The sequence below is a fragment of the Micropterus salmoides genome, unplaced genomic scaffold (assembly GCF_014851395.1).
Source record: "Micropterus salmoides isolate LMB-PRFRI ecotype aquatic unplaced genomic scaffold, ASM1485139v1 Ms_hic_scaffold_19, whole genome shotgun sequence".
Classification (NCBI taxonomy): domain Eukaryota; kingdom Metazoa; phylum Chordata; class Actinopteri; order Centrarchiformes; family Centrarchidae; genus Micropterus; species Micropterus salmoides.
In genome coordinates, this window is record NW_024041039.1 from 32,959,884 (window position 1) to 32,983,558 (window position 23,675).

Here is a 23,675-nt window from a genome sequence, read left to right on the forward strand (position 1 = left end):
CCACCTTGAGCCATGGTTCTGCTCGAGGTTTCTGCCTCTTAAAAGGAAGTTTTTCCTTGCCTCTGTCGCCTAGTGATTGCTCTCGGTGGGAATTATTGGGCTTCTGTACATAGCATCATAGAGTACGGTCTAGACCTGCTCTTTTATGAAAAGCGCTGTGAGATAACTGTTGTTGTGATTTGGCGCTATATAAATAAAATTGAATTGAATTATGTTAATGCCTTTAAAGCAGGTATAATGTTTCATACTGGAGCTAATGAATGACATATTGGAAATTTTAATGTCCATCCATGAGTGATCCAGGGGTTTTGATTGATCAATTTTGAGATATTTTGGACAGGAAGTAATGAGCAAAATTGGGCAGTTTTAAATCACCACAATATTTTGTGGGTTTTTTTGAGTTTTAAAACTGATTCGTTGGGGTTTATTTTTCCACAAAAAATTTGAGATGTTTGAGTCCAGTGACTTAAACCAGACAGCAGAGGTTTGGGTGGGTAACACTGAAAACAGGTAGTTGATTCTAGGTAGGACCATCATTTCTATGGTGGCGACTCTTCCCTTGAGTGATGTGGGCAATGTTGTCCGGCGCACAAGGTCATCCTCTATTGATTTAAGTAGAGGTGTGTAGTTTAGCCATGTCAGTTCTGATAGCCCGGAAATATTGGCAACCAGGTATTTAATATTCCCTGACTTTAGTGGTGTGGTAGATACACTCTAGAAATCACACATTACAGGTAAAACTATGGATTTACTCCAGTTAATGGAGTAGTCTGAGATGGATGAGAATTTATCTATAAATGTGATTCTCAGAAAGAGACGTTTATGAGTTTAGGAGGAAGAGTAATACATCATCTGCATAAAGGCTTATCTTGTGGTGTACATTTTCTTTTTGAATTCCTTTAACATTTTTATTTTGTCTGATAGCAGCAGCTAGTGGCTCTATAAAAATGGCGAATAGCGAGGGAAAGTATAGGCAACCCTGTCTGGTACCCTTCTGAAGACTAAAGGTTGGAGAAGTATGATCATTTGTCCTGACAAAAGTGCTTGGGGAAGTGTATAAGATTTTAATCCAGTCTATGAAAGACTTTGTTTGTCTTTTGGTGAGTAGGACTCGATTAGGATGCAAGATTCAGTAGGGGGTCACAAAGTACGAAGAAGACGTTAGAAGGGAGATTGACGAAGCAGTTTTAGACTACAATCTGGCAATGAGTTGCAGGGATGACCGGTACATATGGGTGGGCTAGATGAGATGATGAAGAGCAGCTGGGGCTCGAGTCCCGTGCACCTGGCTCCACTCCTGCAATCAGACAGACACACATACAAGATTCCAAATTCATGTAAAGTAGTGAATAGACATTTCTATTTACCCTGTCAATTGCTTTCTCTGCGTCTGAAGAAATAACTGTAGTTTCCAGGCTATGAATAGTGGTGTAGTTTATTACATTAAGATGCCTGCGTGTATTGTTGGTGGAGTGCCTGCCTTTATAAATCCTGTATGGTTGGGGTGTATTATACAAAGAGTGACCTTCTCTAGCCTTCTTGCTAAGGTAAGTCATATTGGGCAATAACTTTTCAACCATTCCTGCGTGCTTTTGGATGTGTGCTTTGGGTCTTTGTCTTGCTGGAGGACCCATGATCTTCGACTCAAACCAAGTTTTCTTACACTGGGTAGGACATTTTGCTCTAAAATCTCTTGATAATTCTCTGATTTCATGGTTCCTGTGATACGGTAAAGGCCTCCTGTACCAGATGCAGCAAAGCAGCCCCACAGCATTATGGATTCTCCACCATGCTTAACTGTTGGTAGGGTGTTCTTTTCCTTGTAGGCTTCATTGCGCCGTCTGTAAACAAACTGTTGCTGTGCATTGCCAAAAAGCTCAATTTTTGTTTCATCTGTCCACAGAACATTTTCCCAGAAGGGTTGTGGTTTGTCCAGGTTCTCTTTGGCAAAGATTAATCGTTCCTTTGTATGTCTTTTCCTCAGCAATAGTGTCTTCCTTGGCCTTCGCCCATGAAGCCTTGTTTGGTTTAGTGTGTGGAATATGGTAATTGTTGAAACCATGACCCCAGACTGTTCCAGGTTAGCCTTCAGGTCTTTGGATGTTTGACATGGTGTTTTGTTACGGCCAGGGAGGTTCTTGACAGTTCCATGCTTCCAAACTTTTTAATAACATTACGCACTGTTGAAACAGGGATATCAAGGTCTTTGGAGATGGCCTTATAACCTTTGGAGGTCTTGTGTTTGCTAATTATCGCACTTCTGATGTCCTCAGACAGCTCCTTTGTCTTCACCATTGTGTCAAAGGAACAGGGGATAACAGATGGCTTTTTAAAACACGGTCATCATTTATCGGCTAATTCATGTCACATGGGCACAGACAATTTATCACAGGTGATTCTCATTTCTGATTTACCACAGGTGAGTCAGTGTGTTTCCATACTGATTTACAGCAAAGGGTGCCAATACCAGTGACACAGCAAGCTTTAAGATTTTCTATTTTTTCCTCCCATTGTTTTAAATTGTTGTTTATCATTTGCTCTTTTGTATCAATCACAAGTTCTCTATAGGACAGAATTGTTGAACTTGATTCATTTTTTTCAGAAGATATTCCACATTATGTACTTAAACTTCATTGGTGCCAATAATGGTGAGCAGGACTGTAGATGGGTGCAGACCCAGTAGTCACTCTGTATGCAAGCATTAGTGACTTGAACCTGGTTCTGGAGGCCACGGGTAACCAGTGGAGGTCACACAGCAATGGAGTGACATGCGTCTTTTTGGGCTGATCAAAAAGGACAGCTGGTCATCAATCATGACAGCCAAGTTTCTCACCACCCTGGTTGGAGTGATGGTTGAGGAGCCAATTTGTAGTTTGGTGTTATGGTGGATCGATTGCTTGGCTGGAATGACCAAGAGTTCAGTCTTAGAGAGGTTTAGTTGAAGGTGGCAAGCCTTCATCCATGCAGATATGTCCGAGAGACAGTCTGTGATCCGCGCCGAGACAGTGGGGTCGTCTGGTGGGAAAGATGGGTAGAGTTGCGTATTGTCTGGGCAGCAGTGGTAAGAGAAGCCGTGCGAGCAAATGATTGACCTCAGTGAGGTGGTGTAAATTGAGAAGAGAAGGGGCCCTAGCACTGCGCCTGCGGAGAGTGCGGATAGGAGGATTATGTGATTGACTGTGTCAAAGGCAGCTGATAGGTCAAGCAGGATAAGAACAGAGGATTGGGCTGCAGCTTTAAGGCCGATTTATACTCCTGTGTAGGGGCTGTGTTTGGGGGTGTAATTATAATGACGGACACACCTACGCACAAGTATAAATGCATGGCTACGTGCGTAGCCTACGGCGTAGGTACGCACGTAGCCCGCATTTATACTAAACCGTTACCAACCGAATGTTACAGCCGGCGTTTTGGCCGCTACTAAAAGTTACCTCAATGCGCGGGGTACTTCCGGTCCGCTCGGAGGCATTGCGAGGCTACCCAGCCGACCAATCATTCGAGCTTACGGTCCGCATCGACTTGACGTGTAGTTACATTTTGGAGGACGTGCACGACAGGCGACGGCGTAGCCTCTGCGTAGCCCCGTAGCCTACGCCGTCACCTACGCCATCAATTTGACACAGAAGTATAAATCAGCCTTTAGGGGACCTGAGGGCTTCTTTTACGGACAAAAGAGCCGTTTCAGTAGAGTGGCCACTCTTAAAACCAGACTGATATGGATCTAGGAGGTTATTCCGTGAGAGGAATTCTGAGACCTGTTTGAAGACTTCCCGTTTGATAGTTTTATGCGCATCTTGTATGTGCCTGTGTATGCGTGTATGTGTGTGTCTGTGTGCATCTTGTATGTGCCTGTGTGTGTGTGTATCTGTGTGCATCTTGTATGTGCCTCTGTGTGTGTGTAACCAAGAGGGGACCTGCAGGTGTGTGTGTTTGAGTCCATACTCAGCAGTGCCTCTAGTGGATAAAACAGAGATTTCAATGACTCATTCACACACGTCGTTCTTAACACTCCCCTATAGAGTGAATGGCTTGTAGCCCCAGGGAGTCTTTCAGACTTTAGAGGGGCTATTATGCAAGCTACTTAGTAAAGAAAGCTATCTTTATTTTGTTGTAACAAAATAAAAAAAAGGCTGAGTTTTAGTGGATGTCTTGTGTTTTAAGATCATGTATTAAAATAAAGGGCTACACAATTAGCAGGAGAATAAAACAAATTTTAGATTCTAAAGATAAGGAACAAAAATAGCAAAACAACTAGGGTAAAATTAGAAATAAAATTATGAGTATTAAGATACTTTCTTTTCAGTTTGAATTAATTAATAAAAAATAATTTTAACTTTGACTAAAGCTTTAAACTTGTTCAGTCCCAAAATACTAACTTGACCAGTTTTCACAAGCTGTGGACATCAATACATTTTGTCATTATATTTGTGCGCTTAGTCTACACTTATAGGGATGCTTTTTATTTATTGATATGCATTACAGAAGAAGGGACCACACTTGTACTGTGTGGAATGACACAAGTTCCCTCTTAGATAGCATGGGGAGATATTCACACACCAACTTGTAAGATTCAATTTCAATTCAATTTTATTTATATAGCGCCAAATCACACACAAATAACAGTTATCTCACAGCGCTTTTCATAAAAGAGCAGGTCTAGACAGTACTCTGTGATGTTATTTACAGAAGCCCAACAATTCCCACCAAGAGCAAGCACTAGGCAACAGAGGCAAGGAAAAACTTCCTTTAAGAGGCAGAAACCTCGAGCAGAACCATGGCTCAGGGTGGACAGCCATCTGCCTCGACCGGTTGGGGGTGAAGGAGAGGGAGAGAGGAACAGAGAGAAAGAGAGAGGGATGGAAGGAGAGAGATGGGAGGGAGGCAGCCTACACAATATACACACAGAGGTACAGACAGTAAAGGTATTGTTGCTATAGACTAAATGAAAAACGGTACAGATATTTATAGACTTAAACGACATGTCCTGATCAAAGATAACTCCAAGACTGGTCACAGTGGTGCTGGAGGCCAGGGCAATGCCATCAAGAGAAACTATTTCTTTAGATAATGCGTCACGGAGGTGCTTGGGCCCCAGAACAATAACTTCAGTTTTATCTGAGTTTAACATTAGAAAATTACAGGTCATCCAGGTTTTAACATCCTGAAGGCACATTTGAAGTTTAGCTAACTGATTAGTTTCATCTGGCTTGATCGATAGATATAACTGAGTATCGTCTGCATAACAATTAAAGTTTATGGAATATTTCCTGATAATATTGCCTAAAAGAAGCATATATAATGTGAACAGGATTGGTCCGAAGACAGATCCTTGAGGAACTCCATGACTAACTTTGGCGTGCATGGAGGACTCATCGTTAACATGTACAAACTGAAATCGATCTGATAAATAGGACTTAAACCAACTTAGAGCAGTTCCTTTAATGCCAAAGAAATGTTCCAGTCTCTGCAATAGGATCTGATGGTCAATGGTATCAAATGCAGCACTAAGATCTAATAAAACCAGTACAAAGACAAGTCCTTTGTCTGATGCAATAAGGAGGTCATTAGTAATTTTCACCAGTGCTGTTTCTGTGCTATGATGAACTCTAAATCCTGACTGAAAAATCCTCAAATAAACTATTGCTCTGTAAAAAGTCACACAGCTGTTTAGCAACTGCTTTCTCCAGGATCTTAGAGAGAAATGGAAGGTTAGATATAGGTCTATAGTTGGCTAAAACATCTGGATCAAGTTTGGGCTTTTTCAGAAGAGGTTTAATTACAGCTACTTTAAAGTACTGTGGTACATAGCCTGTTGATAAAGATAGATTGATCATATCTAGTATAGAAGTGCTGACTAAGGGTACAACTTCTTTAAGCAGCCTAGTCGGGATGGGGTCTAAGAGGCAGGTTGATGGTTTAAATGAAGAAATTATTGAAGTCAGTTGGTAAAGATTGAGGGAAGCAAAGCAGTCTAAACATATATCTGGCTTTACAGTTGTTTCTAAGGTTCCTGAGTTTAGAGATAAGTCAGTGCCAATTGAGGACAGGTCTTGGTGAATTTTTGTTTCTAATAGCTAGAATTTTATCATTAAAGAAGCTCATGAAATCGTAACTACTGAGAGCTATGGGAATACTTAATACTCAATAGAGTTGTGACTCTCCTGGCTACAGTGCTGAAAAGAAACCTGGGGTTGTTCCTATTTTCCTCTATTAATGACGAGTAGTACGCTGCTCTGGCATTACGGAGGGCCTTCCTATAAATTTTAAGACTATCTTGCCAAATTAAACGAGAATTTTCCAGTTTGGTGGAATGCCAATTCCTCTCAAGTTTCCACGATATTTGCTTTAATTTGCGAATTTCAGTATTATACCATAGAGCTAACCGTGTTTGTTTTATTTTCTTTTTTAGAGGGGCTACAGAGTCGAGTGTCATTCGCAGCGAGCCTGCAGCACTATCAACAAGATGATCGATTTGGGAGGGACTGAAACTAGCATAGGAGTCCTCCGTTACTTTGTGACTTGATAATGAATTTAGAGCTGATGGAATCGCATCCTTAAATTTAGCTACAGCACTATCAGACAGACATCTTGTATAGAAATTTTTACCCAATGGCGTGTAGTTCAGCAATACAAACTCAAAAATCTGAGAATGTGTTGCAATATCCCAAGAGTTTGCGGAGGTATGCATCTTTTGGAGCTCATCCTGCAGTAGTACAGGTTGGATAGTGTTAACGGCACTGGAGTCAAAGTCAAAGAACATGATCCTCACACATAAAGAAAATAATAAATAAGCAAAACGAATCTTGTGAGATTGAAAAAGGCAGCAGAATGAGTATTTTAAAAGCACAAAGTAAAACCAAAATGAGTAAAAAGGTCAGCTGCAAGATTTTTTCATTTTTAATTGATAATACTATTTTATTTATTATATATATATATATATATATATATATATATATATATATATATATATATATATGTATATATGTATATATATATATATATATATATATATATATATATATATATATATATATATATATATATATATATATATATATAATACTTTTTGAAATGATTCACTCTCCAGTAATGATACATGAGCAGTGTTTGTGCATGTCCTAAATTTATATTTAGGAAGTTTTTGCTCGCAAACCACACTGGCAACGCTGTCAACGTCGGAGACCCACCTTCAAAAAAGTTATCAGCAAGAGTGTAAGGAGCCTAGCTAATAAGGATAGCTAGAATACAGCTATCGAAGTTAGTACGCTGTACATAACTGGTAGTTAAGTAATTATAGCATAAAAGTATAACTGATAGTTATAATAGTTGGCTTGGTCTGTCACTTTGGTGTTAAATGTCAGTTGGTTGTATTTGTGATTCTGATCTTTAAGTAGAAGCACTGTGATAAAAAGAAACTGAGTGGGGATTGTTAATTATAATGATCTTTATTGAAGTTAACAAGCATGGTGCAGTGATAACGGATGAATCAGTTGATAGTTGTTTGTGGGCTCCTTTCTGCGGTTTATTATGGACTTGAGGGATAACAGAATCAACAGAATGATCAGGACCTATAAGGACATGTCTGAGGAGGAACTCCGAGACAGTTTCAATAAACTAACAAGGGAAGCAGAAAAAGTCATGGAAGCAAATGACGATGTGGAGGTTGGATTCATTGCAGATTGGGAGGCAGAGCTGGACATAGGAGAGGAGCCTGTGTTAACTGAACAGCAAAAAGCTGACCTAGACAAAACTGTGAAAATGAGTGTGAGTTGAAACTAAAAGGAGGTCAAAGATCTAATTCAGAAGGCTCTTTGGTCTAACTTTGGAGCTGCTGAATTGTCCATAGCACTTAAGGCAGCAGATGTTGAGTGGGACCACATTGCTGCTATAGAGCCCAGTGGGAACCAGGAGGGCTATGACTTCGTGCTCAATCTCCTACAAGGATTTGTAAAAACTGCAAAGGAGGTGCCTGGTCGGTGGAAACGTTGGATTCCACCAGAAGATCAGGATAGCATCCAGGAGCATTTAAAGGGGCTTGAACTTACCATCCCCAAGTTGGTTTCCAGAAAGGCTGACTTTATAGAGGCAAGGATAAAGGAAGAGGCTGAATGCCTTTCACAGATAGCAATGACTCCAAATTATCCTATCGCAACCATCAAATTGAAACCGGCGACTCTTCCAAAGTTCACTGGAAATAAATGTTATTTTCATAGGAGGAGAAAGGACTGGGAAGCACTCCAGAGGCAGGGTGAACCGACTGGTTCCAGAGAGATGAAAAAAGTTGGATCTTTCCAAGTTACTGTGTTTCTGTGACAAGAGTTCAAAAATCAAAAGCAAGGCACCAAAGTTCTGATGAGAAAAAGGAAAAGATCCAAGCTACTGTTCTTCACAGGGATGTTAGGAGATTGGTTGTCCTGCTACCTGCTGAAGAAGACATGGAGAGTCCAGCCAGAAATATATCTTAGATTTATTTGAAGACAGAAAGCTAAGTTTGCCTTTGAAGTTGGCATTCTTCCTAGTGTGTCCATGGAAGATCGAGTGGGAGGTGTCAAGTCAAACTAGAATTGAAATGTAGCGGGTCTTAGGGGAAGACAAAATAAATAAAAATTAAATAAAGTAATAAGCGGCCACTGACGGACAGACTGCAGAGAGGAGATCAAACGGAACCAACCAATGCTGATGGCTACATGGTGCATTTAAAAAGACGCACGGCATCGTCAGTTTCCGGGATAGAGCGTGGATCATACAAACAAATACCGCGGAAGAGCAAGACTGCGGCGTGACCGGCGGTAAGACTGTGCAGGTCTGAGATGTCCTCCTTTCTGCGGCTTATTATGGACTTGAGGGATAAATGGCTTGTAAAAAGGATTACATGGTCTAATATTACTGAATATGATTGAGATTCTATGTTGTGAAAAATGCTGTATGCTGTTGCTTAATGAGCTGAATGTATTGATGTATGTGTAGTTGATCTGAGGTTGCTTAATGTACTTTAAAGTGAAATAAGTATGCATTTCTTTTTGGGTTTATTTAAAGGTTTTTCACTTAATGGCTAATGGCATATAACTGACGATGAATTGCACTGATGGAAGCTCAAGATAAAAAATGAACTAAATCTGCAAGAATAAAAAAGGAGAGAAAAAAAGAAACAGCTGTTTAGTCACTGAGTGGAATCCAGTTCAGACATATTCTCTTTCAAGTGGGGAAACTGCACATATTTAAACAGATAACTGGACACACATTACCCTTTAGAAAAAGACTATGAAGTATTATAAAGCTAGTTAGCTACTTTTGTACAGTTGAAATCATATTATGTCGACCCTAAAGTGTGAAATTTTGAAAAGGTTTTACCTACAGATGAGCATGTTCATATGTATGTGTTTAGATTTTATGATGTGGTATTTAAGGTGCTAAATGAAGCCCGTCTCTGAATAATTGAAATTCTGTCTGATCCTTTACACACCAAAAACAATTTATACAGCATGCTTCAGCAGTACATTTGTTCTTAGCCTTAGAGAAAGGTCCACAGAGACATTAAGACGCACTTTATGAACAAAAAGAAATAACCAAAAAAAAGGACGATTCTTTTTTTATTATAATCTAAACCAAATATATAAGCTGTAGTGCTTTTGTCACCAGCAATGTTGTCATTGTAGCTTTTTGAAATGTGGGGTTAAACATTTGTTTGCGAATAGAGAAGTATATTTGAGGGCTGTCAAATGGTGCAGTTCACACTGATATTTAGCAAGTATTGGTCTTTACACAGTAGGTCTATACATCAGAGTATTGTCAACTTAAATGTTTCTTTAGCATGTACAGTTTAAATGTGTGTTAGTGATTTTAATAGCCATTGAAATAGTGATGAGTTACCTATAGATCATTTCAGAACCATCACAAAGTCTGATGGCTATTCATAACACAAGTTCTTCAACCATAAATAGAAAACAGCACAATATACAGAACAAAACAAAGTTTATTGAATGTGCTTTTAAGCTCAGACACACACAAACTCCTAAACTGAAAGTTCCTCATGTGTCCCCCCCTTCTGTGTTCTTACACTGCACAAAGTTATAAATGCAATACTTTTGTTTTTGCCCCCATTCATCATGAGCTGAACTCAAAGATCTAAGCCTTTCTCTATGAACACAAAAGGCCTATTTCTCTCAAATATTGTTCACAAATCTGTCAAAATCTTTGTTAGAGAGCACTTCTTTTCCGAGATAATCCATCCACCTCACAGGTGTGGTATATCAAGACGCTGATCAAACAGCATGGATATTGCACAGGTGTTCCTTAGGCTGGTCACGATAAAAGGCCACTGGAAAATGTGCAACACACACACAAACATATCTCCTTTGCATAGAGTTGATCAGGTTGTTGATTGTGGCCTGTGTAAAGTTGGTCCACTCCTCTTCAATGGCTGTGCCAGGACCTGGAACATGCTGGCGCATACGCCGATCCAGAGCATCCTAAACATCCTCAGTGGGTGACATGACCAGTGAGTATGCTGGCTATGCAAGAACTGGGATGTTTTCAGCTTCTAGAAATTGTGAACAGATCCTTGTTACATAGGGCTTGTGCATTATCATGCTGCAACACGAGGTGATGGTCGTGGATGAATGGCACAAGCTTCAGGATCTTGTCACGGTATCTCTGTGCATTCAAAATGCCATCTATAAAATGCATCTGTTTGTTGCCCATAAAACACGCCTGCCCATACCATAACCCCACCGCCACCATAGGCCACTCAATCTACAATTTGGACATCAGTAACTGCTCACCCTGGGATGAAAACTGGGATTCATGAAGCCATGAAGAGAACACCTCTCCAAAGTGCCAGACGCCATCGAATGTGAGTATTTGCCCATTCAAGTCGGTTACGACAGCAAACTGCAGTCAGGTCGAGGCCGCGAAGAGGATGACGAGCATGCAGATGAGCTTCCCTGAGATGGTTCCTGACAGTTTGTGCAGAAATTATTTGAGGATGCAAACCGATTCTTGCAGCAGCTGTCCGGGTGGATGGTCTCAGACAATCTTGGATGTGAAGATGCTGGATGTGGAGGTCTTGGGCTGTTGAGGGAATAGAGAATCGGTTTGTTATCAAACCCAGACATTTGTTTTACAGTACTGTGTTAAACTTTCCTTGGGTGATCAAGTCCTTCAAAAAGACAATGCCTTTGTCCATTTTTCTTGCCACAAGAACAAGTCTGGCAAGTTCCCTCATCTTATTTCTGATATCTGTCTGATGTTGTCTAACTTCTCAGTTTTTGAGGAACATTCACTCTCCCAATTATTAGCATATCACACCACTTCCATTATAGTGGAAGTCCAGAGGAAATTGCAGTGTCCATGGGCAACATCAGGGAATAACTTGCCCGGATTCTTCTTTTCACCAGCCCATCCTCTTTCACTTTAGTTTGTTAGCTAGTACTGTTAACCACCTGCTCAGACAGACACCTCCTGTGGTCTGTCTGTCAGGTAGTCAATATCAAATCCGTTCTAATCTCAGGGCGTCATATACCACCAATTTGAGAGAGAGTGACAAAGCGTAGTTATTTGATGCTAAAGCATCTGTGTGTCTCACAGAGACGCACACGGTGCGTCTCTGAGAGACACTCTGGGGCGTCCCGTACAGACCGGAAGTGGTAGCTAGCTAGCGGTGTTGACAGCCCCCTGAAGCCCCTACCCTTACCACAACCATCAGAAATGTTAGTACCTAAACCTAAGTCACTGAATGTATGCATGTCGACCGGCTAACCCTACCTGCTGGCACATTGGCCGTGAGGCCCCTTGTGTTGCTGCAATGTAGGTAACGGGGGCGTTTTATACGTACGCTGAAGGTTACCTTTAGCGTAACATCCTTACCTTTGTCACGTTGTCTGTAAGCGTCATTTATGACGCATTGAGATGAGAATGTGTTGCAATATCCATGGAGTTTCCGGAGGTATGCATCTTTTGGAGCTCATCCTGCAGTAGTACAGGGTGGATAGTGTTAACGGCACTGGAGTCAAAGTCAAAGAACATGATCCTCACAGTGTCACCAGCCTTGTCCAAGTGAGTGGGCTTGCTGGAGCAGGTAGATGATGGCATCCTTGATTCCCACCTCAGGGTGGTAGGCAAACCGAATATACTATGCTATATAAAGCGAATATACTGTTATACATTACTATATATGTACATGTTTATAATGAAATTTGATAGTTTAGTTACAAACAAGCTTGATGAAAACATTCAAGGGGGATTGGTAAAAATGTTCAACTTACCTCTTGCTTTGGTCTTGAAGACGGATAGATAAAGGTTTTTGAAAAGAAGAACAGGTAAAATATGTCTACATACTGTTAAGATAGACCGATTGATAAATGGATGACTGGTAAACGAGTAGTAAGAATAGTAGAGAAATTTTAAGTTAGTTTTTTCTCCTTCAGAAAACTGCATACTCAACACTTCCACAAGACACCAAAGATACCATGCACCTTCTCTGAGGAACCCAGAATATATACACAATTCTGACTAACTATCTAGTACTTAGTGTAACATTTGCATAGTAATGCAAATGTTGTCTGGCAATTAGACATAGGTTTGATGTACTTTTGTTTATGGTAGACATGTTTCTTACCAAAGGACAGCAGCTTCTCAGGTGGAAGATCAAACTTCAGGCTCTTGAAGGTTTAAGTTGGTAAAGTTTTGTGCTTACGAAGTTTCAAACTACCAGTGAAAAAGTTATGAGCAAGACTTTACTTTTGAATGAAGAACATATGAGTTGGAAAAGAGTTATTTGGAAACGATTACTTGTTACATAACAATAGACCTTATTTATATGTAAACCAAACGCTACTTCATACACAAGTGCCAGAACAAACTGGACCAGAGACTACTATATCAGTATAGGAATGTAAATTTTATTTGTTACATCAAAACAAAAGAAGAAACACAGTTCAGGACTAGACTGCATTACCAGGGAAACTGATGTAGAATTGAGCACCGACAAATTATAACCAAACTGATAGACAAATAAGGAAATAACCCACACGCTCAAACCAATTAAACCAAATACTATGGAAAAACACTATATCTGGATGCTACACACTAATTACACAAAACACCCATGCAAAGTAGTTACTGTGTCTTTCAGTTTCCCCCTTTAACACAGCCAGAAACACAAAGTATGGCCCATTCAAGGATCTAGTGTGAGCACAATAAAACTAACCAGTGGGAAAAAACAGTGGTTGGCTCTCCTAATAACGTCAATTTGAAACAATACAAACAGAAACACAGTAAGATACAAAGAACACTTTAAAAGAAACATTTCACAAAACATAAGCAAATGTAACAATTATCATACCTTGCTTGACTTAGAAACACATTCCCCTCCCGCCGTTGAAGGCATGCAGGTGACTGGGATCTATTTTTTCAAATATTCCTGTTACATTCATATAAAAAAAGGCTAAAATCTTGTTTAAAACCATCTTACACATACCTGTGCTTTAGCTGATGTGTTTAAACAATCACTCCAAGCTTTGGACCCTCACCACCACGAAGTCTAATAAATAGCAGGTTTTTAACAATTATTCAACTTGTCTTTAATAAAATCAAGATCTAGTTCTGGACATGCATTATTAGCCTTAGATTTTTAAACATTATTTTTAAAAGTAAAACCTATTTAAAAATAAAGCCTACCCAATCAAGCACCAAACAAAGGCTGGCCTCAGCTGCTCTCTCAGGTGTGTGACAGCAGAAAGAAAGGACCAGGTGATCTTCCCTCCCCTATTTATAGACTCTGCCCCTTTACCTGGGTCCTAGTGCTAAACACCTGTTGCCTTCCCTATCACATATAAGTGTAACTAAAGATTCTATTTAGGTTAGATTATAATTTTCTTTTAAGAATCATACTTTTTTTTTTTACTCATCCATGTTGCAGTGTGAGTGTCAATTCATGCTATCTAAGAGGGAACTTGTTTCATTATGTACCAGCCAACAGTGGACATTTCTGTAATGCAAATCAACAAACAAAATGCACACCTATAAATATAGATTAAAGAAACAAGTACATAGTAAAATTGATTAATTAAATATTATATTTGGAAAATTTGGGGGCTAAACCATTTCAAAGGTCTAGTAAAACTTGATAATAAATCTGTTTTTAGCAATTAATTAAAAAATTTATATGAAGGATCTTGCTGCTGACCATGTTATTCCTAATTTTTATTTATTTATGTTAAAGTACTTGTGACTTTCCTGACTTGTGGGCAACCCTTCATTTTAATGCAGTGTCAAGATTGAAAATGGTTAAGCCATCCACTAAAGTGGAGACTTCATATTTCATCACAAAACAATAATAACAAATCATATCAATATTTAATGATGTTGGAGTTGGACTGTTGCTCCATACTATCTAAGAGGGGACATGTGTCATTATGTATCAACCAACAGTGGATTCCTGTCATTTAATGCCATACAAGTGTGGACTTTTTTCTCTGTAGGCCTAATGCAAACCTGAAAATACTATGCATTCCTGATGAAAACTCATCAGGACATTAATGCCTCATCAATTCGTTTGGGTAGCCCTTTATATTAGGGCCTGTCCATAAAGTACACAGGTACATCTTAGCTTGCTAGTCTGTAACTAAACCAGCATTTTCAACATTCCACACTTCACCAAGGGATCGACTTTGCCTCTGGATTTCATGTCATCGGTAACAGTATTTTTCTTATGGGTAATGTGGGTTACACATTTCTTAGCAAAGGACAGCAGCTTCTCAGGTGGAGGATCAAACTTCTGGCTCTTGAAGGTTTAAGTTGGTAAAGTTTTACTTATGACTCCCCTAACTTGTGGGCAGCCTTTTTATTTTAATGCAGTGTCAAGATTGAAAATGTTTAAGCCATCCATTAAAGCTGAGACTTTATCTTTCATTACAAAAACATAATAACAAATCATGCAGAATAATTATTGATGCTGGATGTTGGAGTGTCACTGTTGCTCCATACTATCTAAGAGGGGACGTGTTGTTATGTAGCAACCAACAGTGGATTCCTGTCATTTAATGCTATACTAGTGTGAACCTTTTTTGCTGTAGGCCTAATGCAAACCTGAAAATACTATGCATTCCTGATGAAAACTCATCAGTACATTAATGCTACATCAATTTATTTGGGTTGCCCTTTATCTTACAGTCTGAAGCTTAATATTAGTTAGGAAATCTACTATAGCGGAGCCTTGAAGTTTTGTTACAAAAGCATATTATCCAATCATGTGTCAACAGACTGCTTAGTTGAGATTATATTTTTCTCATAAGTATTATTATTGGTTTTGCTTTTTTTTGTTATACATGCTATAGTTTGAATGTCAAATTATCCTTATTAGAAAAAGGATAACTCATTATCTGTTCTCTGACCTCACTATATTCATAAATTACTTTAAAACGAACGCCCTAAAGATATCCACATAGCCTTAACAGAGTGTAGTGGATGTGTGATTCAAAACCAGTCTAAGATTCAGTTATTAAGAGTAAATACAAAGTAACTCTTTAAAATGTGTAAATGTAAAATGCATACATTACCATTCCACACAGGTCATAAAAATGACCAACCCACACAGAAGAAAATGAATTCCCCTAAGAGAAAATTAAAATAAGTGCACTAGTGTAATAAGATATTTAAGATATTAAAAGCACATTTGCAGTAATATTATGTTAAAAGACCGTAAAAGTAAATTTTGTATTATATTTATTTTACTTCAAAAGGACTAGAAACACAGGTCCAAACTTGGCGGTTTACACTGACGGTGCACTGTTGGTTAGGTACCTGTGTATGCATGTGTGTGTGTGCATCTAGTGTGCGCATGTGTGTGTGTGTGTGTGTGTGTGTGCGCCCGTGTGTGTGTGTGTGTGCGTGTGTGTGTGTGCATTTTGTATGTGCCTGTGTGTGTGTGTGTGTCTGTGTACATCTTGGATGTGCCTGTGTGTGTGTCTGTGTGCATCCTGTATGTGCCTGTGTGCATAATGACAAACCCTGGTTTACAGCTAAACTCAGACAGCTAAGGTTGAAAAAGGAGGAGGCATTTAGGAGTGGTGACAGGGCCGGGTGCAGGGCGTTAAAATACAGGTTTAGCAGTTCTCTGCAAACGACACCACTTGTGTCTGAGGGGGTTCAGACAGATCACAAACTATAAACCCAAAGTCCCCCACTCCATAAATGATTCTCGCCTCGCAAATAAGCTGAACCAGTTCTACTGCCACTTTGAGAGTCAATCGGACACCATCCCCCGTGACTCCTCTGCTCAGCTTCAGGCTCAGTCCACCACTTCTTCCCCTCCCTCCTCAGAGCTGGCCAGCTCCACCCCCTCCCCTCCTCTCTCCATCACAGAGAGGGAAGTCAACGGTCTTTTCAGGAGGCAGAAACCCCGCAAAGCAGCTGGGCCAGCCAGAACAGTCTGGAGCTCAACACTCTTTAGACTGTGGAGATGCTCGTTGACTTCAGAAAGAGCACAACCCCACCTACACCCATCATCCTGTGTGACTCCCCAGTCACCACTGTGGACTCCTTCCGCTTCCTGAGCACCATCATTTCCCAGGACCTCAAGTGTGGTGATAAGGTGCTGAAGAAGTTCAGCCTGCCAAAGACAATGATGGTGCACTTCTACACCACCATCATTGAGTCCATCCTTACCTCCTCCATCACCATCTGGTACGCTGCTGCCACTGCCAGGGACAAGGGCAGGCTGCAGCGTATCATTCGCTCTGCAGAGAAGGTGATTGGTTGCAATCTTCCTTCTCTTCTGGACTTGTTCGCCTCGAGGACTCTGAGGCAAGCAGGAAAGATTGCAGCTGACCCCTCCCACCCCGGACACAAACTGTTTCACACTCTCCCCTCTGGCAGGAGGCTGCGGTCCATCAGGACTAAAACCTCTCCCCACAAAAACAGTTTATTCCCATCTGCAACTAGCCTCAATAACAAGGCCCGGGTCCCCCACTGACACTCCCTCCTTGCAAATGATACAAATGTCTCTGCACATGTAAATACTGTTTCATATTGTGTTGGGCACAGACCTGGCACGTCGCCCATATTTGTTGTTGATTGTTGATCTTTGTTGTTGTATATTTTTATGTTGTCAGTTTATATATTTATGTGTACACTATATTCTCTTCCGTTGCGTTACTTCTGCACGGCATAGACCCAGAATAATGCACATGTATATATGTGTAACGTTGTTCTTCCATTCTATATTTATATATTTCTACATTTATTTTGATGACTGTATGTTTGTCTACGTGTAGCACCTTATCACCACAGCAAATTCCTTGTATGTTAAAACACTGAAGCTCCTTCTGATTCTGATCTAATATATGCGTGTGTGTGTAAATGCTCCATACTTGTATAGCGCCTTTCTAGTCTTTTCGACCACTCAAAGCGCTTTTACACTACATCTGCATTCACCATTCACACACATTCATACACTGAGCCTAAGTGCTCAAACAGAAACTAACATTCACACACATTCATACACTGGTGGAACAGCCACCAGAGGCAATTCGGGGTTCAGTATCTTGCCCAAGGACACTTCGATATGCAGCCTGGGGGAGCTGGGATTGAACCACCAACCTTCCGATTAACGGCCAACCCGCTCTAACTCCTGTGTGTGTGTGTGTGTGTGTGTGTGTGTGTGTGCGCATACGCCTGTGTATGAACATAGCACAGAGCTGATCGACATGTAAATGGCGGAGGAAGAGCAACATTAACAGAAGAAAGAAAATACACAGAACGTTATCGGACAGGCTAGTCACGGGATAACCACAGTATCCTATCGAGACATGCACTGTAACCATTAACCTGCCATATATGATAGAGTAATGAAATGAAAGGAGACGAGAAAAAACGGATGTTAATCACCGTGATACAGTCACCTGTTGCTGGGTTTGGTTCCTAGTAGACCCAGAGAGTGGTGTCTCGGATGCAGTACAGCTGGCCATCAACGTAAAGTTTATTCACCGTGATGACAGCCCGTGATCCATCTCCAAGGAAGTTTTTCCTTTAATCCTTATCGGGGACAGGACTCTGCGTTTGCACAGAATCTCCCAGGGAAACAGGTCGTTAATGCTGAAATTAGTTCCTCTCAGCTCCAGGGGCGTAGGTCCATGCATGTTTGTTTAGCTGCGTGCCACCATGTTGGAATTACTACAAAGTCTCATGAGATTAAACAAACGCTCACATTGTAATCTCACTCAAACCGTCTATCGCACCTTCAGTTTTATGAGTGAAGCTAGAGTGCATAAGAGAGGAGGTTGCCATTTTGTTTAATAACTCCCTCCCATGCAAACACGTTTTATGGGAATTTTGCTTCTTTTGAATATGTGGCTCTTCAGCTGAATTCCATTTCTCGAGTTATTTTTCTAAATATCTACAGGCCCCCTAAATACTGTGCAAACTTTTTTGATGACTTTGGTGAACTGCTGTCTATAATCTGTATTGACTTTGACTGTGTGGTTATTGTTGGTGATTTTAATATCCATGTTGACAACCCCCAGGATAGAGGGACTATAGAACTGTGTTGTGTTCTTGATAATTATGGACTGACTCAACATGTGACGGAGCCCACACACAATAAGGGGCACACTTTGGACTTAGTCATCTCCAAGGGTCTGGACATTTCCAAGGTTGTGGTGACTGATGTTGCTCTCTCTGATCATTTCTGTGTTTTCTTTGAGAGTGCTATCTGCATGCACAAAAATGTACAAACAGAGGTAATCACAAAATGGCATATCACTTGTAGATAATTTCACTTCAAAAATTGCAAATGTTATTGATGCCATTGCACCAGCCAAGGTGAAGCTGGTCTCCGGCAAGAGAAGATCTCCATGGAGAAATGCCACGCTGGTTAGAACTCAAAAGAGAGAGTGGCAAAAAGCTGAATGCAGGTGGTGGAAAACAAGTCTCCAGGTTCATTATGATGTCTATAAAGGGAGACTTCGCATTTGTAATTTAGAATTGAGAAATGCAAGACGGTCCTTCTTCTCTGACATCATCACCAAAAACACAAATAATGCAGGTGCCCTGTTTGCTACTGTCGACAGGCTAAAAACAATTGAAAGTCAGTGCTCCGCTTCTGTAATCTGTAATGATTAGAACCACAGACCAAGCCAGAAATCTTGGTGTCATGGACTCAGACCTGAATTTGAGGAGCCACATTAAGACAATTACAAAGTCAGCCTACTATCACCTGAAGAATATATCAAGGATTAAAGGACTTATGTCTCAGCAGCTGCTGATTCAGAATGCAGCTGCTTGAGTCCTCACAAAGACCAAAAAAGTGGATCACTTCACTCCAGTTCTGGGGTCTTTACATTGGCTTCCTGTCTTTCAAAGAATTGTTATCAAAATCCTGCTGTTGGTTTATAAAGCACTAAATGGTTTAGGGCCAAAATACATTTCTGATCTTCTGCTTCGTTATGAACCATCAGACCTCTCAGGTCGTCTGGAGCAGGTCTGCTGTCTGTCAACAGAGTCAAAACTTAACATGGAGAAGCAGCGTTCAGTTTTTATGCTCCGTATATCTGGAACAAACTCCCAGAAAACTGCAGGCCTGCTGAAACTGTCTTTCTTTCAAATCAAGACTTAAGACTTCTTTTTACCACTGCCTTTAATTAAATCAAATGTAAGGCTGTGGATTAATGTCTTGCACTGCAAGACATTAATCTGTTTTACACTGACTGTCCTATTTTTAAAATTTCCTATAATGTTTTTATGTTTTATGTAATGCACTTTGAATTGCCTTGTTGTTGAAATGTGCTATACAAATAAATTTGCCTTACCTAGAGTAAAGGTGAGAAGATTACCAATTAATATTAGGAATCATTATATACATTATTAATCTCTTGCTTAGGGACACATTGATGCATGTGTCAGAGTGGGGAATTGAACCCAAGTCTCTCACACCAAAGGGATGTGTCTTATCCACTGTTCCATCACCACTTAAATGTTTACATGATGAAGGCGCTACATGAAAAGTCAGGGCATCTCAAAAGTAAACGATGAATTGATGAACGTGTAAACCAAGTTTCATGGCATGATATTTTTTGTATAATGACCTTCTTTTTTAATTGTCTGTATTTGCATGTTTCTTCCTAACTCTGATGCAGGAATACACCATTGACATCTTCTTTGCCCAGACATGGTATGACAGCCGACTGAAGTTTAATAGTTCGATGAAGCTGCTCATGCTCAACAGTAACATGGTAGGCAAAATCTGGATTCCTGACACATTCTTCAGGAATTCTCGCAAATCAGACGCCCACTGGATCACCACTCCCAACCGCCTCCTGAGGCTGTGGAGCAATGGGAGAGTCATGTACACACTGAGGTAGGACAGTTTGCTAACCTTTTTGGTAGCCATTTTAAATGCTGCACAGTCAACTCTTCAAAAATCCTTGTTGTTTGTGCAGTTTTAGTTTGTGCATCTATATTTTTACTATGTAGTTCTCTTTTAGGTGACCCCAATCTATCACAGCATGACCTAATAGTCAGTATTTTTTGGTGTATTTTGGTGTAGTTACAAAGAGAACCATGAAGTACCTTTACTGTGTTCAGTCACACTTGGGAGGGGAAAAAAACATCGCTGAGACTTACTTTTTCTCTTTCATAATTCTGTTTTTGTCAGGTTGACTATTAATGCGGAGTGTTACCTTAAGCTGCATAACTTTCCAATGGATGAGCACTCGTGTCCACTGGAGTTTTCAAGCTGTAGGTGGTCAAGAGTTTTCCCCTCCTATTTTTGAACCCGCCATTTCGATTTCCGTAACTTGCCCAGAAAGAGGGGTTTCTGTATGGGCTAGCATAATGACTAAGCTTTTGTTCCTTCTCCTTGCCAAAAGGCCCATCTGCTTGAGGCTGCCCTCTCTCAGCCTGTACCAATCTATCATATGCACCACCAGCAGAGAGAGGAGGCCAACCACTTCCATTTTCTCTGACAGACTTAATGAATTATGTACCCTCTCCCAGTCTGATTCATGCCGTCTGTGTCATCCTTCATTTCTCTCTTGCATTTTGCTTTAGCTTCTCATGTCTTGTCATGATCTTAAAGGTGGGGTCAGCGATTCTAATCCAATACATGTCTTTTTGTCAGATTCAGTGAATTCTCAGATTCTTTTTACGGTCTGCTAGCTGTGACAAAACACTATTTCAGCCATTCCAGCCATGATTGTGTCAGTAACTTTAAATGACATGCCCACGGACATTCAGCTAACTTTCTAGTTCACTGAGATATGCTGTTGTTATCAGGGGTGGACTGGTAATCTGGCAAACCTCGGGCAAATGTCCGGTGGGCCGACGAACCTTTGGGCTAAAATTTACTTATTTAACTGTTACTGCCATAGAGCACGGACAGCGGGCCATGCAAAAATAACCAATATCTGCTGCAGTAGCTTCGAAATCAGGTGCAGTACCCGACGTAGTGCAGGCACAGGGACCTGAAGGAGTAAAGGAGAGCTGTGGCCACTGCCAGGCAGAGGATGAGGTGTGTGTCAGCGAAGCAGAGGAGAGTCATCGTGACAGGGCTGAGGGACAGACTGAGCAGGAGGAGAGTAGAGGTTAAGCCATATGCATGGTAAATATAGAAGAAACATCTGCGTTGTCCAAAAACAGTAACTTAAGCTAAAAAAAAATAAGCTACTGATTACTGCATTATATTCTATAATATTTTATTATTATTATTCTGATTTGTCACCGGCCACCTAAATTTGTTCTTTATAAAAATAAAGACATTTGCACCAGAAAATGGGGCTGAAAATGTCTCCAGAATACAGCAAATTAAGTGTTTAATGCTCAAAATCTTCTGGGGGAATAGATATTTTTTAATAGTATTAACATATATTCTTGTCTTGTTCTCGTGACCCCAGTCTTGTGCAATGATACGTCTCATGCACGTATTGTGTTTCATCACACGCCTAATCTGAGCCCTCAAATGTCCCCACCACTTTTCAGCACAAAGTGACGCCCTTGTGCAGGGTGTGTGCCATAGTGACAATGATGATGATTTGTTCAATTAAGGTCAACGATAATAACATAATCATAACACTATCATAAAGTGAGACTGTCACCTACTGCTGGGGATCACTCCCTGTCATACAGCGCTGCATAAGCTATTTGACGTTGTTTTTGCTAGCATAGTTTCCTAATGCAGTCTTAACTTTGGCTAACTGTCCTAATGGCTGAGGTGAGGCTAAAAATGCCAGAGCCTATTTTTTGTCCCAATCCAGCCCTGGTTGTTATGATGTTAGCTATAGCAGCAGGAGAGTTGTGAGCATCGCTGTCTGGAACTGCTGTGCTGGCTCTGGGACCGTCTCATCATTATGTTAGCTTTGTAGTAGCAGCTGTAGCCACAGTTTGCTAACCCACAACTTAGCTAACATTAGTTACAGTACATTATTGCGGTGTTGTTGATCTCTGTATATCATGGTATTTTTCATGGTTTAGGATTTTTCCAGAATCACTTACTCCACCTTTAATCTTCCACACTCTGTGTATTATATATTAAAAAAATATTGTTCAGGGCAAATGTCAGGACCAGTACAGTCACATTAAATGTCATCAAATGAGCACAAGTCATAATTTCACATACATACAGAGACCTTACCTGAAAAACAACAGCATTGGTCATTTGTTTAAATGCCTAAAAAACATAAATATTCATACAAGCAAGCATGCTCTTGCAGTTGTGCAAATAATGCTCCCTCAGTTGTATTGATGGATGTGGCATTGTTATACCAATGCATAACTTTTAAAAGAGGTGTGAAGTCAAAGCACGTGACTTCAACACCAGAGATCTTGGCCCATGTCCTTTCTTTTACAGTCAATAATGTTTTCTTTAACTATTAAGTCATCCTTTCCCATACCTTAAACATAACCACAATATTTTTCTGACTGCAAAACAAGTGGTTTTATTTGCCTATAGGATAAGGTTCAAGCTTAATTTATTTGCAGTTGTGGGTGTACAGTGTGAACAGAAGAGGGCTGAGTGCACAGCCCTGGGAGGCAGCATGAGAGTGGAGGTGTGACTAATCAATCCAAACTGTATGGTGTCCATTTTTGAGTATGCCAATTTCCAGTTGCAGAGACTCAAGCCCATTCATTTCAGAACAGTTTCATAGGGGTGTTTGTGTTGAATGCTGAACTGAAATCAGCAAACAGCATTCTGATGTAAGTGTTATTTTCAAAATGTTTAAAGACAGTGGCAGTGGAGATGGCACCCGCTCTGAATGCAGGTAAAGGTCCAGGTAGGTGCGGTGGGAAAAGTGTTTTTAAATAAACAGCTCAGGCAAACACTTGTCTTTCTGTGAATTTTATTCAAGTCTTTTGCAGACACACGCATCAGAGTAACATCTGCAGTGCTGCAGAGCTGCAGTATCTCAGCACATGCAGCTTTTATCCTAATCTCAGGGTCGGAGCACTATCTCATCAAGGAAACATGATGTCTTCGATTGGTTCCTAGGGGACACTCAACGTAAGACTATCATGTTCGGATACATGTGGTGAACCACTTAAAGTCATGACCCCCCGGACATATCATAAAGCATCACCCACATTTACCTTCCATTGACCCCATACCCAAGAGACCGGAGGTCCTCAATGACTGAGATTAGTTACATGGCAGTGTTTGGAGATGGTTCTCATGAAATTCCCATTAC

The 23,675-nt window shown here is 40.5% G+C and overlaps 1 protein-coding gene across 1 annotated transcript in view; it reads left to right on the forward strand.

Annotated features, from left to right (window-relative positions):
* gabrg1 (gamma-aminobutyric acid type A receptor subunit gamma1) overlaps positions 1 to 23,675 on the forward strand; it is a 50,257-nt gene that overhangs the window by 12,296 nt on the left and 14,286 nt on the right. Inside the window, exons 2-3 of the mRNA XM_038729420.1 lie at positions 20,133 to 20,353; positions 20,651 to 20,733. Of these exons, the coding sequence (XP_038585348.1) occupies positions 20,133 to 20,353; positions 20,651 to 20,733 (304 nt within the window). The remainder of the gene's footprint in view (positions 1 to 20,132; positions 20,354 to 20,650; positions 20,734 to 23,675) is intronic.